Source organism: Xiphophorus couchianus, chromosome 1 (genome assembly GCF_001444195.1).
Source record: "Xiphophorus couchianus chromosome 1, X_couchianus-1.0, whole genome shotgun sequence".
In the NCBI taxonomy this organism is placed as follows: Eukaryota; Metazoa; Chordata; class Actinopteri; order Cyprinodontiformes; family Poeciliidae; genus Xiphophorus; species Xiphophorus couchianus.
In genome coordinates this window covers 11,695,118-11,709,394 of record NC_040228.1, presented here as the reverse complement: position 1 = coordinate 11,709,394, position 14,277 = coordinate 11,695,118, and the positions used below count along the sequence as shown (strand labels likewise).

General features: G+C 39.2%; 1 protein-coding gene across 4 annotated transcripts in view; it reads right to left on the bottom strand.

The window, feature by feature from the left end:
- Positions 1 to 14,277, bottom strand: part of LOC114144287 (band 4.1-like protein 1) — a 45,272-nt gene that overhangs the window by 15,290 nt on the left and 15,705 nt on the right. For all 4 annotated transcript variants that reach the window (XM_028016937.1, XM_028016965.1, XM_028016947.1 and 1 more), the window contains exons 4-10: positions 6,836 to 6,940; positions 5,572 to 5,614; positions 5,385 to 5,460; positions 2,662 to 2,880; positions 2,462 to 2,549; positions 2,214 to 2,366; positions 1,048 to 1,145 (exon numbers count right to left, since the gene is read on the bottom strand). In XM_028016937.1, coding sequence (XP_027872738.1) covers positions 1,048 to 1,145; positions 2,214 to 2,366; positions 2,462 to 2,549; positions 2,662 to 2,880; positions 5,385 to 5,460; positions 5,572 to 5,614; positions 6,836 to 6,940 — 782 coding nt within the window. The remainder of the gene's footprint in view (positions 1 to 1,047; positions 1,146 to 2,213; positions 2,367 to 2,461; positions 2,550 to 2,661; positions 2,881 to 5,384; positions 5,461 to 5,571; positions 5,615 to 6,835; positions 6,941 to 14,277) is intronic.

The window sequence follows — 14,277 nt, the reverse complement described above, 5'->3', positions numbered from 1 at the left end:
CTATTTGTGTTTCGCTCACATTGGTGGTAGGATGGAAAGGAGACGAACTGATTGATTAGGGCCTCGTCCAATGTGGGCTTTGCTCCACACTACGGATTTGGAGTACAGCTGCTGCACATCTGCATCAAAAGGAACCTGTTGAGGTGGTTTGGGCGTTTGATCAAGATCCCTCCTGGATGTTTCTCAAACACATGTCAACTCTTTCTTACAGACTTTGTTAGACACTGTGCACTATCTTCTGATATTTTCACCAAATCGCTGTTTGAAAATAACCTTGTTGGTGAAAAAAATATATACATCTTTTTCAAGTTATGTTCCAGCATCAGTTTGTAAAACACGTCCAGAATAATGAGCTATTGCTCCTTCTGAATGCTCTTGGATGTTAGTACAGTCAGTCGATCTGCTTGACTGACTGTTCTATCTTTTTGAGTTGGATTAATTTGAATATGTTATATTTATCATATAGAAACCAGATAAAAATTGTGCCTTGAGCCAAATATTTCCTGGGTTAAGTAGCCATTCATCCTCGAATACCTTAAAGGGATTGTTTAAAAATCCCTGAAATGAGTCAAGTGCAAAAAAGCCCAAAATCATTTAAAATTTGTAAAAATTTCGAAGGAAAACCTCAAAGATTTGATTTGATTTTTTTTGGGGGGGGTGGGGGGTCGTGGTGGCATAGTGGTTAGCGCGACCCGTATTTGGAGGCCTTGAGTCTTTGACGCGGCCGTCGCGGGTTCGACTCCCGGACCCGACGACATTTGCCGCATGTCTTCCCCCCTCTCCTTCCCTGTTTCCTGTCAGCCTACTATCATATAAGGGACACTAGAGCCCACAAAAGACCCCCTGGAGGGGTAAGAAAAAAATATTATTTTTTTTTGTAAAAGCAGAACTACTGATTAATAAGATTACACAAAAGTCAGGCTACAAAGAACGAACAGACGTCTGAAATCTCAGTCAACAGTGTTTTGAGCTGTGGCATGCCAAGCGTTAACATTCATGCAGTAGGCAAAGAATTCAGTGCTGAGAAAGTGAATCTGTCTATCCTACCTGAAAAAGGTGTGGTGTTCTATGCAGACCTTCCACAATCGCTTCGAGGCCCGATGGTTGGGCAACTTGAAGCCTATGGTGCTCTCAAACTGTTCGTACTGAGTGGTGAGGGAGATAAGTGGAGGAGGTGAAGACAGTGGGGATGGAGGGAGGTGAAGAAGAAACGGAGAGTGAGGGAACCAGGTGTGTGGAAAGGTGGAAGAATGGCAGCAGGATGAATTGTGTTTATTCCACAGCAATGGAAAAATCAATCTTTTTCTCCTTTTTTGATTTACTCGTGCAACTGTATTCGCTTGTCTCTCGGCGCAATGCCATCTAAAGCCAGCTTATAAATTACCCATTTATGCACCCAGCACTAAGGTTCACTGGTGTGCGGAGAAGAAGATACTGTCAAATCAATAGTTATTAGCAATAACGGGTCTTCAAAGGCTGAGAGATATCCATTCACGTGAGAAGGTCACCTATTGTTCCATTCAAAAAAGAATAAATAAATAAAAAATCAGCAGGGATAGTCTTGAATAAAAATTCCTTCATATACAAAAAAAAACTCCTCAAGGCACAGTTGAAGTGACAGCCAACTTAAGGGATAGATGTGAAGAAAAAGCGGATGAATAAAATGGCCTTGGTTTTCACTGCAAGGATGTCAGTAGCAGTTTAACAGTGGGGAAAAAAGAAGTCAGTTGTATTCTAAAAGGCCAAGGAGTGAAGGAAAATCATAATAACTTAAGTGAGCTTAATGTGGAAAACTCTGACGACTCCAAAACCTAATTACATTCAAAGTTACAGGAAGAAAAACAAGACACGACTACTCCGTCTTCACAGAAACAGCTCTAAAGGAGACAAATAATGCCCTCAGCAGTTAAGGTGGTTTGCGCCAGATAAATCACAGAAGCAACACTTACCAAACCATGAAATGACTGTTTATGCTGCTTGGCACCAGCCAAGAAGAGCAATGATGTAATCGTAACAACTGTGAACCCATGAAATAAAATTTTTAAAAAAGTGATCCTGGCTCTTTGCCTGATGATCTCTCCTTGCATCAGTGGCTGTGTGGTCGTTTTTAGGGGGGGGTATTGTGAGTCTGGGCATGCAGTAATGGTGTAGTGAACTCTGGTTAAACCACAGAAATGTGGAGGAAAAAAAAATGTATTCATAGATTTGTTTACCTCTCCGGGACGGATTTTGATGTAGAAGTTGCTTCTTTTATAAGAAATCTTGAGAATTTTCGGCCAGGCGAAGCGATTGATCCTCAGGCGGTCTCTGTAGATGAGCAGCCCGTTTGCGCTAACGCCGAGCATTATGTCTATTCCCTCAGAATCCTGGGGAAGGTAGATAGATTGTCAAAGAAGATCAAAAAAAGAACATTATGGGATGCAGGATTTCAGCAGGGGAAATGAGAGAAATCTCCTCTTGCCTTTGCATGATGCAGATCCACTCCGTACATCGAGAGCTTCTTAGCATTTTCAAGGAAGTTCATCTCTGCTTCTGCTGGAGTCATCCCCCTATGGAATAAATCCCAAAAGAGGATCGGTTATTTCTGATCTCCTCAAACTCACTCCTCAGATTACCAAACACTGGCATCATGGTGGTAATCACAGCTTTATTTTTTCTGACCTGTAGTTACGGTGCAACTCCATCACTCTCTCCTCCAGCTCTCGCGTCTGGTTTGGAGCAAAGTGGAATTCGCTGACGTAGTCCGGGCCGTGTTCCTCAGGGTCGTAGTCTCCCAGTTCGGCCTGGACGGTGTAGGAGCCCAGCAGCGCGTGTGTGACAAACGAGCATGGGAGGCGGCCGGAAAGGATGTCGTCTCTCAGTTGCAGACACAGGTAGTACCTTAGAACCAGCAGGACAGGTGAAAATAAAATCTGCAGGAACCACTTTATTCCAAACTAATGATCAAAGCTATAAAAATCAGCAACTTGATTCTAGTCGATCTCAAATCAGAATGCTAGGGCTGGTTGCGGCTCTAGGGAAACTGGGGTTGGTCAGCAAACAGAAATGAGGCACATAAACATTTTACATCTTTTAAATATGCGCAAGATATCAAAGTGATGCAAACCATTTTGCTCTGAATCTCACACCAGCATACCGGTCTGTCTATAAGAGGCAGCTATCTCAATGTGGCTCATTAGTAAGATTTTTATTATTTCTTTGACTTCCATCTGTTTCTTTTGAAGGTCTGGGGGAGTTAATTTGCTAGTAACCACTGAGCTGTGAGGCAACTTTATGTTATGCAAAGAAATGCAAATGAATCGATGATGAAACAAGTCAACAGCATGATTCTCTCCCCCTCCCAAAAACAAAACAAAACAAAATCAAGGCAGTATAATATTTAGAATCAACAAACTTCAACATAAGACATGAGTTACTATATACAAAGAGGAAATGCTAAATTTGTGATTTGCCCTAAAAAGGTGATTGAACTGATAATGTAGCATACATTTTACAAGCCATTATGTTTCTGCGAAATGAGAGAGCCCCTAAACTGTGACGCCTAGTAAAACCAAAATCTAAAGAGCAGATGGCTCATCATACAGCTACATTCTTGCCCAGGGGAAAGTTGCTGTAGTGAGGAGATTTTGGGGCGCTTCATCTAATTCAGATTTGTTTCAAATCGAAATAACGTCGAGTAATAATGTCTTAAATTCCATCTATTTTTCAGAGATGATTCAGAGCTGATCCAGGAATGAGACACCTGCCTCAACGAAAAAGCAAGTAGATGTAAATATTTATGGGTTTTTTCTGTTAATTAGATGTTAATTATGTTATGATGAGTTTGAGAAAAAGTAAATGTAAGCCTCTCCCTGTTCAACTGTGACTGCAGTCTGGAGCTGGCTCAGTTGGCTGATCACAAAAGTGGTCCCGAGACTTTTGATTCCAGCTGCCTTCACAACTTTTCCCAATTTAAATTAGGATTAGGATCAGTGTTGCGCAATATAACGCATTTTAATCATGGAAAGTGTGTGGAATAGTCATATCACAAAGGACTGCAATAATAGTTGGTCAATATATGCCAAGATTTTAGCCTGCATTTTTCATGCTAATGCAATATTTAGGCAGTTGACCGAGTTTATTGGCAGCAGATGCTCACTGGTATGTCGCCTTTAATGCTAAAGGTCGCAGAGTGATGGAAGCAAAGACGAGTGAGAGAGAAAAACTATTGGCATATAACACCACTGGTATTTACCAATATGCCAACACAAGATTTTTCATTATCACAGCCTTATTTATATTTCAGAAATAAGCCAAGTTCTTCCTTTCCCTTCAACTTTTCTGATAAAGGCCCTGACGTTTAAAATTTTGCTTCGATGCTAGTAAAGATTGAATGATTTAAAATGTGTTCTTATTTTTGCTAAATACAAAAATGTCCTCTTCTGCATGCATCTGGATTGCTATCAATTTACAAAGGTTTAGTGACATGTCCGGTACTCTGGAAAATAAAGGTATCCACTTTTCAGATTAATTTTGAAAAGTTGGAGACAATCTAAGATCAAGTGGCGAACAAATTTTAACATAATCCATACTCATTTTTATTTCAGCATTTCTTCTTCACATGATGTTACACAAGAACATCCCATGCCACGTAAACTCTCATAATCGAGCCCATAAATTCAGATAGACAAAAATGCTCTGACGTCAAACTGTAGAAGAAACTGAAAGACTACTGACAGAAGTAGGACACAGAGTCGCTTAGCTGTAACAAAACAAAGGCCTGAAGTTTTGTCACTTCAGGCAAAACTTTTTTTTTTTAGCATATCAACTACTACCAAAACCTCGACTCTTATCTTAGCACAAAGGTGCAAGAAGGATAACTGCAACCTTGAAATGAAACCAAGAAATATTTATTCAAAAACTTACTTGAGCTTCACAAGCGAACTGAAAAAGTATTAAACTTCAGTAGTATCACAGGCTGATCACCTCCATGCCACTCCACATTGATGCAGTAATTCATGCAAAAGGAGGCCCAAGCAAGCAGTGAGTGCATCAAGATGAACATGTTTTTCAGATGCCTGATATCTCTGTTGAGAATATTCTATAATTTATGTTAGTGTATTTAAATTTTATGAGACCTGAAATTAGTTTTTTTTATTATAATGATGACAATCAAAAGTACAAAAAGGCTTAAAATATTTCACTTTTTATATAGAAAAATAAAATCAATATAACGGTGGACTTTCACTTCCTGAAAAAAGCAAGAGAAAATATTAAACTTCTTCACATCATTAAACATTTCTGAGCTGTACTTGTCTAAAAACTAAAATACCTTTTTCAGAGACTTTCAATGCATTCAAAGAAAAAAAAAAAGCTTAGTACAGGCAAATACACTTCTGACCTACCTTGTGATGTCTTCAATCAGAACAGATGGGTCTGGAGGATAAAACTTGACGGCAAACCCAAAGGTCCACGAACCAACTTTGGAGAAACCAGCAGCAGAGACATTTTATGAAGATCTCTGCTCTTAAACACAATGTGTGCACATTTTGATGTATTTGCATATCTGAACAGCGTTTTCACAACACTTACCCCGAATTTGCTTCTTAATCTCTTTGGATGGATCCAGCCAGTTCTGATAAGTACAGAAAAGACTTTTTAGAAATGTGACCCATGCAGATTCATCCATATTCATGGGACACTTTCACTGTTCATCCCTTTTATAATCTATCTCCCTTGTTGAAAGTTTTATATATTAGTGCTAGAGATTTGATAAAGACTTCTATCATCATGGAAAGTGCCAATACTTGGACTAAAAACGTAAGCTGATTTCAATTTTGTCACTTCACTATCTCACTAAGGCTTTTATGCTGCGCTGCAGATCCTGTGCAGTTTTTTTTTTTTTTTTAACGCCAAGCTGCCTGATCACATTTTAAAACATTACAGGTCATGTGTGTCACACTAGGAGCCTACTGTTGTTAAAAGAGCTGTTGGGTCTCAGTGCTCCAATACTGGAAAAATGAGACAGGTGACCTAGTCAGCTTAAAAAGCTAGAAAGAAGATCACTTTTAAAACAAAATATTTGTTATAAAGTAAAAACAATCATCTAACACATCTTGAGTTTTCTGAGTTTATATCATAGAACGTTTTTGAAACTAATTAAGAAATGAAGTGCAAGCTTACTTTGTTAAGAGTTGAAAGGTGGTATTAAGTATATTCCAAACCCATAGTTTCATTTTATAGCAAAATTAAATATGTTACCTTCAGTTGTTATAAAAAATGCTGTATATATCAAACATGTCTTAAATTAACTTTGACAGCTTGAAATTTGCCCCCGTCTTTATAAGAAGCCCCTGCTCTTTCCAACACTCTTCCTTCAGCATGCCATCAGAAGAATGCTTCTCCATGTTACCATTTAAGGAGCATTTGACTGAGAAGTTCTTTGTATGAAAAGGGCAGCAGGCTCACAGTTCCACTGCGTGTTTGCCAATTGCTGCTGCCGCTAGTCTGGTGGAGATTAGTGGAGAAGGAGGAGCTTTGTGGGAATAGGTGGAGTTTTGTGGGAATAGGCGTTTAGGTACCCCCGAATGGTTGTCATAGAAGACTCAAGAATTTTTCGAACATGCATGAAATATTCAAAGCAATACTTCAGGTACCCTTGAACATTATGACATGATACAACTCTCAAAAGAGTTGATTCTACATAATAAACTCCCCAAATCCCCCTTTTGAAAGGTTTAAGTTGGTTAAAGTTCAGTTTCAGCATACAGAGTGCTGTTACAGCTTTTATATATTAATTAAAGTTTTTAAATTTTTCTTCTTTTTTTGTGCATGCGTTTCTGTTTCTGTGCCATACCTTAGAACTATCAGAGTCAATGAAAGTCAGGCCAAAGTAGTCTCTTTCCAGCAGGTTCAGATGGCCACACACCATGTCCAGCAGGGTCTGGCCCTTGGCAAATTTCTTTTAAAAACAAAAAAACGAGGAAAGATCAAAAGGCTGAGATTAAGGGTTTGCAAATATTACATAATCGGCAGAGAGTTTGTGATGCATATCCCATGTAGTTTTTTCTCATTATGTCCCCATAATAAAGCATAGAAATGACAAATTGTTGCACATTTAGATATTATTTAAGCAGAAACCAACAAAAACTTTATTTAGGACATTTTAAATCAACCAGACTTAACCAACTATAAAAACAATAACGCCGGGCGTGCCGTGGTGGCATAGTGGTTAGCGCGACCCATATTTGGAGGCCTTGAGTCCTCGGCGCGGCCGTCGCGAGTTCGACTCCCAGACCCGACGATATTTGCCGCATGTCTTCCCTCCTCTCTTTCCCAGTTTCCTGTCAGCCTACTGTCATATAAGGGACACTAGAGCCCACAAAAAAAGACCCCCTGGAGGGGTAAAAAAAAAAAAACCAACAATGCCCAACACAGGATGAAAAAATAACACTTTAACCAAAGGAACTAAAATGATTACTAAAACAATTCTACAGGTACCCGAGTGACTTACGCTTGTATAGAGAGCTGAAAGTCAAAGTGAGAAAATTGCTTGTGTTTTTCTATTCCGAAGCTGTTAGGGAACAATTCTTACAGAATCAATAAGTATTGTAGATGCAACATAACCCTATTCACTGAAAATCTTATTACTCGGGTCTCATTTGAAAGTGTTACAGTAGTTTCTAAAAATATTTGCACCGCTAGAATTATATATTATGTGCATCAATAAAAAAAAACCCACAACACTCTATTGCAGCCTTTTGTATAGATATTATTTCACCTCATGTTAAGTTCATCAGAAGTTACACCAAACTCCTTATGATACTTTAAGGTACAAATTGTTATTCTACTGAACTTCAAGTATTCACTTTGCAAATTAATAATGATGTTAATAATGATGACAATTATAATGCAAGATTAGTAAGCCGGTTCCATATCCCACTGTTTCCTCCCACTGTGTACATTAAATGTGAGAAAGTGGTGGTGAACAACAATTATACTAATCCCAATAAACCTACTTATTTTTTTCTTCTTTAATTGTTTCTATATTATGTAAGCTTACAAACATCCATATTTGATCATTTTTTATATACGAATTTAGACAATTATTGTGTGCCTCATGTGCCTACTTCCATTCGATTTGAATCACTGATCCTGTATGTGTGTATGAGATTTCTATTCTCCCATATTTTGTTTATCTTTAATGGTTTTTTTTTGTTTACATGGCATATTATCATAACGTATGAGTGTGTTAAGACATCATGAGTTAAAATAAGGTCAGACGGACAGCAAATGTGCACGCTAAATCAGGTAAACATTTCTACACATGAACAATTTTAAAACAAGTAAAACTGAAATTCTGCTGAAAAGAGAAAAACTGTTGGAAATTATGCATCTGATTATTTTCACTTAGTCTTTATTAGATCAAATATGAAAATTGGCTTTGTCACCGATCCACTCCAATCTACTCTGACTGTGCTTGGAGTCTGACTTCCTCCCTGCCGAGTTGTAGCAGCAAGTGAACAGGCTTTTATGACTATATAAGGGTTGAAAGAGCATTTTATATCTTGCGGCGTTGGAACAGACCACACCCATCTTATATCAGGCTCTTCAGGGCTGAAATGAAGGCCTGCGTGGGTTGAGCAAGCAAAGCTGGCACAGACAAACACACGCACACCCCTAGAGAGCACACACACACACACACCAGATTGATCTCCTAGGGAGACCTGGCTCTTACGGCGACAAGGCAACCAAGCAGTTGTTACCATGGAAACAGGAGTAATAGGTCCCTTAAGTCTGTGTGCATGCCCTCTCACTTCTTCCGTCTCCTTTTACTACAAGGCTAATGCTAACCTTTGTTGTAAGAAAAGCTGGAATTACAGTGAGCATAACCTTAAAAAATGTAAGTAGGATGAATAATTTAACTGTGCAGAGTAATTTGTCTCTGTCAGGAAAAAAAAAAATTTAAAAATTGACTTTGCTGCATAGAGGCTGCCATGTGTGAGAACCGAAAGAGAATAATGCTGATTAACGGCCACACGGTACCGTCTATGATTTTATTGCGAGTGAAGCATTTTTTCGATCAAATTGAAGTTGCGACAAACATCTCGGGAGGTACTCAAAGCACAGGAACCACTTCGGGTACTGCAGATTAGATTTTGTGGTCACACCAGTTGGATAAAATCACATTTCTGTCACAAGTTTTTTGCCGTGATTGTATTATCAGCCATTTAGTGTAATTCCAGAAATCCACCGACTGCCTCTTACATACAGGGGCAGGCAGGCTGAGGACAGGCGGTCAGCACGTGTTTAAGCAGTGCTACATAAAATGGACTATTCCTCCTTTGATCAAAGCAAAATTTTGATCAAAATGAAGTTAGTGTTAAATATTGTTAAAACAATACAATACAAATCTTACAATTCCTCTAATATAAGTATGTGCAGTGAAACGTTTTTACTTAAGAAAGTAAACTTTTTATAATTTGTTTAAGCAATGACAACTCTTCAAAACACATCTTTGAGGAGGAACCCTGACATGTTGACTTTGTGTTTTGTTATTGTTAGGGAAATTATTGCACTTCTACTTACTCTTGTTTAGGGTTTTTTTTCTAATATTTACTTTGTCAGACCATGCTTAATAAAAAGATAAATCTTATGAAATGCATCTAAAGAAGCACTGTGTTCAGATATAACAAATTTTCTTTTTTCCAACGTTGGTCCCTAGGCAGGTAGTTGAAACAAAAAAATACAGTATGTAGATGAGAATAAAGACTGATCAGTTAACCAGTGTTCTTAATGCAGATGGAAATACTTCCCTTTGACATTGGAAACTTAAACAGAAAATATTTCATACAAGTTATAGAACCATCACATTCATGAACCACCCACACCACTTCTAACATAACCAAAAACATACTTTTCTCACAAACCTCACTCCATAAATATGAGAATGTTTACTGTAATAGGATACAATGCTTTGTTAAGAATGAGGATGGTGAACACAATTTTTCTTGTGTGATCGTTCGTATTACGAATGATGCGACGGCAAACTTCTGTGTGACTAGGTTCAACTCAAAGTGACCTGCATGAGCAGAAGAAGAACGTGGCGGTTTCACAGTAGCACACTGTGTATGAAATAAATAATGGATACTGCCGTCTATGGAGCGATTTTAAAGGTATTGACCAATGGGAGCCGACAGTACTGTCATAAGATAACAAGACAAAGGAAGCTAATAAAAAGAAAGCTCAGCAAATAGCAATGGCCCTGCAACTTCTGTAGAGAAATCTGTTTTGAATGAGACGTCGGATCAGAAGTGGTGGAATTGTGAGGTGATGTACTCCACAGACAGACTTCCTTCATATCTCCATAATTATAATTTTCAGCCATCTGGATTCAGTCCGCCTGGCTTCTTCTGGTGCGCAGCCTTGATCCATGTCTCACGTCAACGACATAAAAGTTGAATGAAAGGTGATAAGACCGCTCAGACTGCTGATGCTTTGAAAACAATGGGATACGTGTCTGATGTAGCACCACATATAGAAATGGCAAAAATAGGATTTTGGAGGCATGAAAAGATCAGAATTGGGCCGTTTTGATGGCCATTGAAAAGTTTAATATGCGTCATATTTGGGAGAAAAGAAAATCGGATTGGGTCACATTTGACATATCCTCAGAAACTAATTGACAAAGCCTCCTGTAATTACATAAACATAAGGCAAGAGTCTTACACAAGAGGAGTAGATTCAAAATATAATTCATTTATTGCTAAAAATGCAATGGCTTCTACATACAGCATTGTTGGAATACATTGTGTATCAATATTACAATTGTGTTAGTTTTAATGTGAGTGCCATACAAATAACCTTGATCAATATTTGATTATTTCTGTTGTTGCTAAAACATTAAATTAAGAAATCTGGGGAACTGCAGCAAACAGAAGGGAGTCCTTAAAAAACACAATTGCTTTTGATAATCTAAAAATGACCTTGACTGATTCAGAACAAATGCTGGCATCCCTCTATGGTTCACGGTTGATCTGCATGATGTAAAAGCGTCTACAGCATGGCAAATATTAAATTGAGCTGTATACCTAATAAAAACAAATGTAAGAGCTAAAGAATGTGTTTTAGAAGTTAAACATTTCAGTAACGGAATGGATATACAAAAATAGATAATCTGCTTACTGAAATGTTTAGCTTTTAAGAGGACACAGCAATTGTAATTAAAGTACAACAGATTTCAAGTAAGTGAGGTATTTTATGTAAATGTTGAAGTAATTGCTTTAAAAAAATAGCCTCAGGTAAATAACTGGACATAGTAATGCACTGGCCACAGTCAATAGCTATAATGTTGTGTGCCAAATATCAATAGGAGGTTTAGCCTTCTTCCCTGCTCGCTTTTTATCATCCTTTCCAGCTTGCTCGGCGGACATTACGACTCTAATTAAAGTAATGATTTCACTGCGTTTGCCATTCAGTTCCAGTTTGCTGATATTCCACATCAAGCCACTCATCCATACCACAGCACACAAACAGGCACTCCCCGTTGTTTTCCTTCCTCCTCATCTTTCTCTCTACCTCCAAGTCCACCCTTCATCTTTTCCTCTTCCTCTCTCGTTCTATTTTCTCCCCCGGTCAAACATAAGAGCACTCATGGATCAACTGTATGGATTTCCTGTCACAGCCCACTACCTCAAGTGTCACTTCCCAGATGACCTACAGAAATGCGTGCAAATGTGTGTGTGCATCTAGCTAAAATTCAAGAAAATATGGAGATTGAGTTGAAGGAAAATTTGTGTATCATATGAGAGGCCAGATGTGTGGCAGTATGCGATTAATGGAGTACAGTAGGCAAGGGCAAAGATGAGGAACCAGCAAGTTCATCTGAAAGCACATTACACTTCATCAACAGCTCCTGTCAATGGGGCTCCAGTTAAGGCTTTAAGAGTGAATCTGGCAGCTTTGTGAGACATCCCCAGGATCTTTAAAACGCCCCTCAAGCCCCACGTGACATCCTGGCATCCCTCACAATTCATGTCTGTTGACAAGATCCATTTTCTTCAGCTCTCAGTCATGACGAACATGTGGCTGGCTGTGAAATTCAAATAAACCAGGAGCAGAGAGTACGGTGAGTTGCACTCTCCCCGTTTACAGACACAATGAGGCTATAGCATGGAGTCACGATTTATGGAAGCTTGGGATTGCTTAGTTAAGCTTTCCATCCCCCATATGCCTATTAATGGGAACAGCAATGCTACAACATTTTCGTCCTCTCAACAACACTGCTCTGATCCTTAAGCCAAGGTTTATGACACATGCGCTTGCTTCTTATATGCCAGAGAGAACTTAACAGGACATCAAAACAGCTCAAATAAGACTTTGCAAAATTATCTTCTCTTGCTACATAATTATCTTCTCTTGCTACATATCCAGGCTTATATGCATCTTAATAGAAGTACTAATGGAGAGACTAACACCTGAGAAAAATACTAAAATAAATGGAGGAAATGGCTTTCAAATTTAAAAACACCACACTAACTCTCAAATATGGTGGTGGAAGCATCATGCTCATGAATTCACTATTGTTGGAGGGACTAGAACAGGGGTCTCAAACTCCAGTCCTCGAGGGCCGCAGTCCTGCAGTTTTTAGATGTGCCACAGGTACAAAACACTAGAATGAAATGGCTTAATTACCTCCTGCTTGTGTAGATCAGTTCTCTCAGCCTTGCTAATGACCTAATTATTATTTTCAGGTGTGGTGCAGCAGAGGCACATCTAAAAGTTGCAGAACTGCGGCCCTCGAGGACTGGAGTTTGAGACCCCTGGACTAGAATGTCAGGGTAATGAAAACGGTGGAGTACTTTCAAATTCTTCAACTTTAGATCAACCTAATGTCTTGATCAGGGGTCTGCAACCTGTGGCTCCAAAGATGCAGGTGGCTCTTTGAACCTTCCACAATGGCTTGTAATACGTTTGCTAAAAAAGTGCAGAACCAACTTTTTTTTTTAAATTAGAGATATAACAAATGCACAATCCACTGAATTTATAGTACAGAATGATAATTACAAGCCGTTTACCATGACAAGCATGCTTAATCATACTAAGGTTGAGCTTTAACTGTAGTTGAGCAAAACAAAGAAATGTTTGGAAACACACATCATGGTCTCAGTCGAGTGAACAGGCTTGTCCCGGTGTGTCGCGGTTCCTGGAAATGTGTTGGGCTGCTGTGGGCTGACAGGCCCAAGCTGGGTTAGCTCTGGTGGGTTTACACCCCCTTGATTTTCCTGGGGCAACCTCACCAAGTGGGCTGGTTAGGTGCCCTTCGTGGCACCTTGGTCGCTATGAGTTCCAGCTAGGAACAGGGTCTTGGGTCTAGGGGTCCTTTTCCTGGGAGAGGGAGATGGTTAGGTGGTTAGGTCAGGCGTTTTAGAGCCCTAGCTCCCAACCTGTGGTTCTTTAGCCAGGGAGCCAGTACTCCTGTGCTGCTCTGACAATCTACCTCTGTGTGGGGCATATTGCTGCCCTGAGGTGGTGCCTACTTCTGACTGCCTGGAGCGGCTGCAGGCTTCTGGGACCTTGTCCACCTGTTCTCTGCTGCTCTCAAGTGTCGAGTGCTGCAGGCTTTTTACTGTTCTAACCACCAACAACAGTGTAGCTTCAGGGGTTAGGTTCACTCACATACACACACTCAACCCAAAGACAGTTACTACTACACAGATGGTCACACACACACCCATGCACTGACGCACAAATAATCAAAATTGTTGAAGGTCATACAAACACATGTTAGTATTACAGTAAAGTGGTTGTCTACTTCGATGCTAGATGCAGTCTTGATTTAATAAAGGCAATTACGATTCTGTCTAGAAATATCCCTTTTGTAGTTCAAGACTGCCCCGGCACTATATACATCTAAAATGTCAAGACAGGATGCATGGAAAAACAAAAACAAAAAAAAAAGATGAGCACACACACACACAGACATTATAAGCCAAATTCAGAAACAGTCTGAAGATGCTGCAATACAACATATTTTCTTATCTGAAAGACTAATTATTTCATATTTCATTTAGGGTTTATAAGTGCAAGTTGAGAAGATACATCAGCCCAGATTTTTCTCATCTGTCAGTTGTTTTTAAATCTGTTTCTTTTCTCCCAAAAAAATGCTTTGAACATTTGGAAAAGCTTTTTATCCAGGCTTATCTTTTATCTGTAAGACAACCTGCTGGTTAGCTTAACTGTGTTCAAGTTACTGTGGCTGTGTGTCTCGATAAGAAGTGAACCACCTGTGTGAAAATC